General features: G+C 37.9%; 1 protein-coding gene across 2 annotated transcripts in view; it reads right to left on the bottom strand.

The window, feature by feature from the left end:
* Positions 1–130: 130 nt before the first annotated feature.
* Positions 131–2,031, bottom strand: part of FAM114A2 (family with sequence similarity 114 member A2) — a 38,225-nt gene continuing 36,324 nt past the window's right edge. For both annotated transcript variants that reach the window (XM_045284625.1, XM_004696744.2), the window contains exon 13: positions 131–1,189. In XM_045284625.1, the coding sequence (XP_045140560.1) occupies positions 1,088–1,189 (102 nt within the window). In that variant the 3' untranslated portion in view covers positions 131–1,087. The remainder of the gene's footprint in view (positions 1,190–2,031) is intronic.

Below are 2,031 nucleotides of genomic sequence, written 5' to 3'. Positions count from 1 at the left end.
AACCTTTAGGAAGATAGCCCCTCACTAGTCTCTTAAGTTGTTGAACTGAGCAAGAGAAGCTTAAGGCTGTAATTACGGATAGAAGTTACATCTAAAAATATACTAAGCAATGCATTCAAACAAAAGGGAATGAGGATTAAATAGATTGTTTTATAGGTTAGATTCTGTTACAAAGGAACATAATTTCCATAGGACTCCATAGTCCTTTTCAACAATATTCAAACAATAAAAACTCCAATTACTAAAGGAACTTTAACACTCCTTTGGAGTTGGCTGTTATAGAATTTATCCTGCATATAGGGTATGCATGAAAAATATCCTGAAGAAACAGAATATCTGAAAAGACATTTTTACAAGTTCCACTTAATGGTCTTGAATCCAGTTAGGTGAGAGTCAGCTATAACTTGAGATGTATCACCCTAGGATGGGGGCTGGGTGCTATTTGAAGTCAAGGGCATGCTGCAATAGTTAATTTATGTGGTTACATATATAGTCTTCTACAACTTCCTCCTTATTCTCAACTCTTTGCTTAGAATAGAACAGATGCAACTCTATAACCATTTCTAAAAATGCACATTATAAAGAGCAATCATTAGAGTTTATACATACTCAAATTTCTTACAGGCATAGATTTTATTTCTAGACCGGAGAATCTAGATGCCAATAATAGGCTACGCATATGAATTCTATAATGTCAAATTACGTTCCTTCTCCTTTGGAAAAAAGCCAATTACATTCATGGCAAAATTTTAGTGTTGTGCACCCTACCAAAGAAAGAAAAGCACTTTCCTGAGTGCCCACTGACCTTCCTCTAGAGCTGTTATCTTTGGACCTTCTACAAAGGAATGTTTTCATATTTAATTATAACAACTGGGAACAGTAGTGTTGAGAGCCTAAGCAGGGAAGGCAACAACTTTCCTTTTACAGTTTGCTCTCCTGCCTGAATCTTTCAGTACTAAACTAACCCTTTCCTGGCTTCTGCATGAGTATCCATCCAATAGAATGTGGCACTTCCGGACCATGCCACTAGTCCAGCTTGAATCTCCTCAGTTCTTCAATGTTCTAACAAAGGCACAGGGCCTGCAGCTCATGCCTGCGGCAGTTGAGTCTTGCTCTCAATGAGTGAAATCTCCAGCACAGGTAAGAGTAGCTGAAAGGCATCCTGAATATAGGAAGCACTGTTTGACGCCTGCCAGGATTACAAGAGCAAGAAAAAGAAAACAGCAGTCACCAGAACAGAGAAAACATTCCGCAGTACAAACAAAGAATGGATTAATTTTCACAACCTCACTAAAATCATAGTCTGGTAAATGAGAACATTTACATGACCATCTTGATTAATTCCTTTAAACAGAAAGGGGTGGAGAGGGGGAGCTAGCTGTCAAAGTGATAGAACAGCACCAAAAAGGAGTATCAACAATTTTGTTCAACTTGCACATTCCTTCATGTCCAGACCAAATTCAGCATTCAAAGCTGATTTAGTTCATTCCTGACTGGCCAGCATTTTACAGTCAATTACTAAAGAATGATTTCAGAAGGCTGAATCCTATCCAATCAAATTCCCAGCCCATTGTGATAGCTCTTGTGCCATGAAATCAATGCAATCAAGGAGATGGCTGCTTACAAACATAAACAAGCAATACTGTTTTCAAAGATGGCACCGTATAGATATATTTCTATCTCGGACATACTTATGAAAAAATGTTATAGAGTCATTCTCAGAGTTCTTCAGAGTTCATATTTATCTGACAGGCGCTCACTCTCACCTTCCAGAAGAGTAACTGTAACACAGTCCCTTACATTCAGATGAAAATGTTTCATTTCAAGGACTAGAGTGTTCCAAGTCTAATAAACACAAGCAAGGACCTCAAAATAGCAATAACCCACCATCCATATCAAGTAAGGTGACCTTTTGGGGTTTAGCAATGGCAAGTATTTACACTTTTTTAACTTTGGTTTCACGTAATGGATAGTCTACCCAAGAGAGGCCTAAGAGGAGATGGAGTATAAATTTACTTTTCATTGGAAGAT

Source organism: Echinops telfairi, unplaced genomic scaffold (genome assembly GCF_000313985.2).
Source record: "Echinops telfairi isolate 266 unplaced genomic scaffold, ASM31398v2 ScPeMD7_7469;HRSCAF=8507_0, whole genome shotgun sequence".
In the NCBI taxonomy this organism is placed as follows: domain Eukaryota; kingdom Metazoa; phylum Chordata; class Mammalia; order Afrosoricida; family Tenrecidae; genus Echinops; species Echinops telfairi.
The sequence above is the reverse complement of the archived record's forward strand: the minus strand, read 5'-3'. Positions and strand labels throughout refer to the sequence as shown.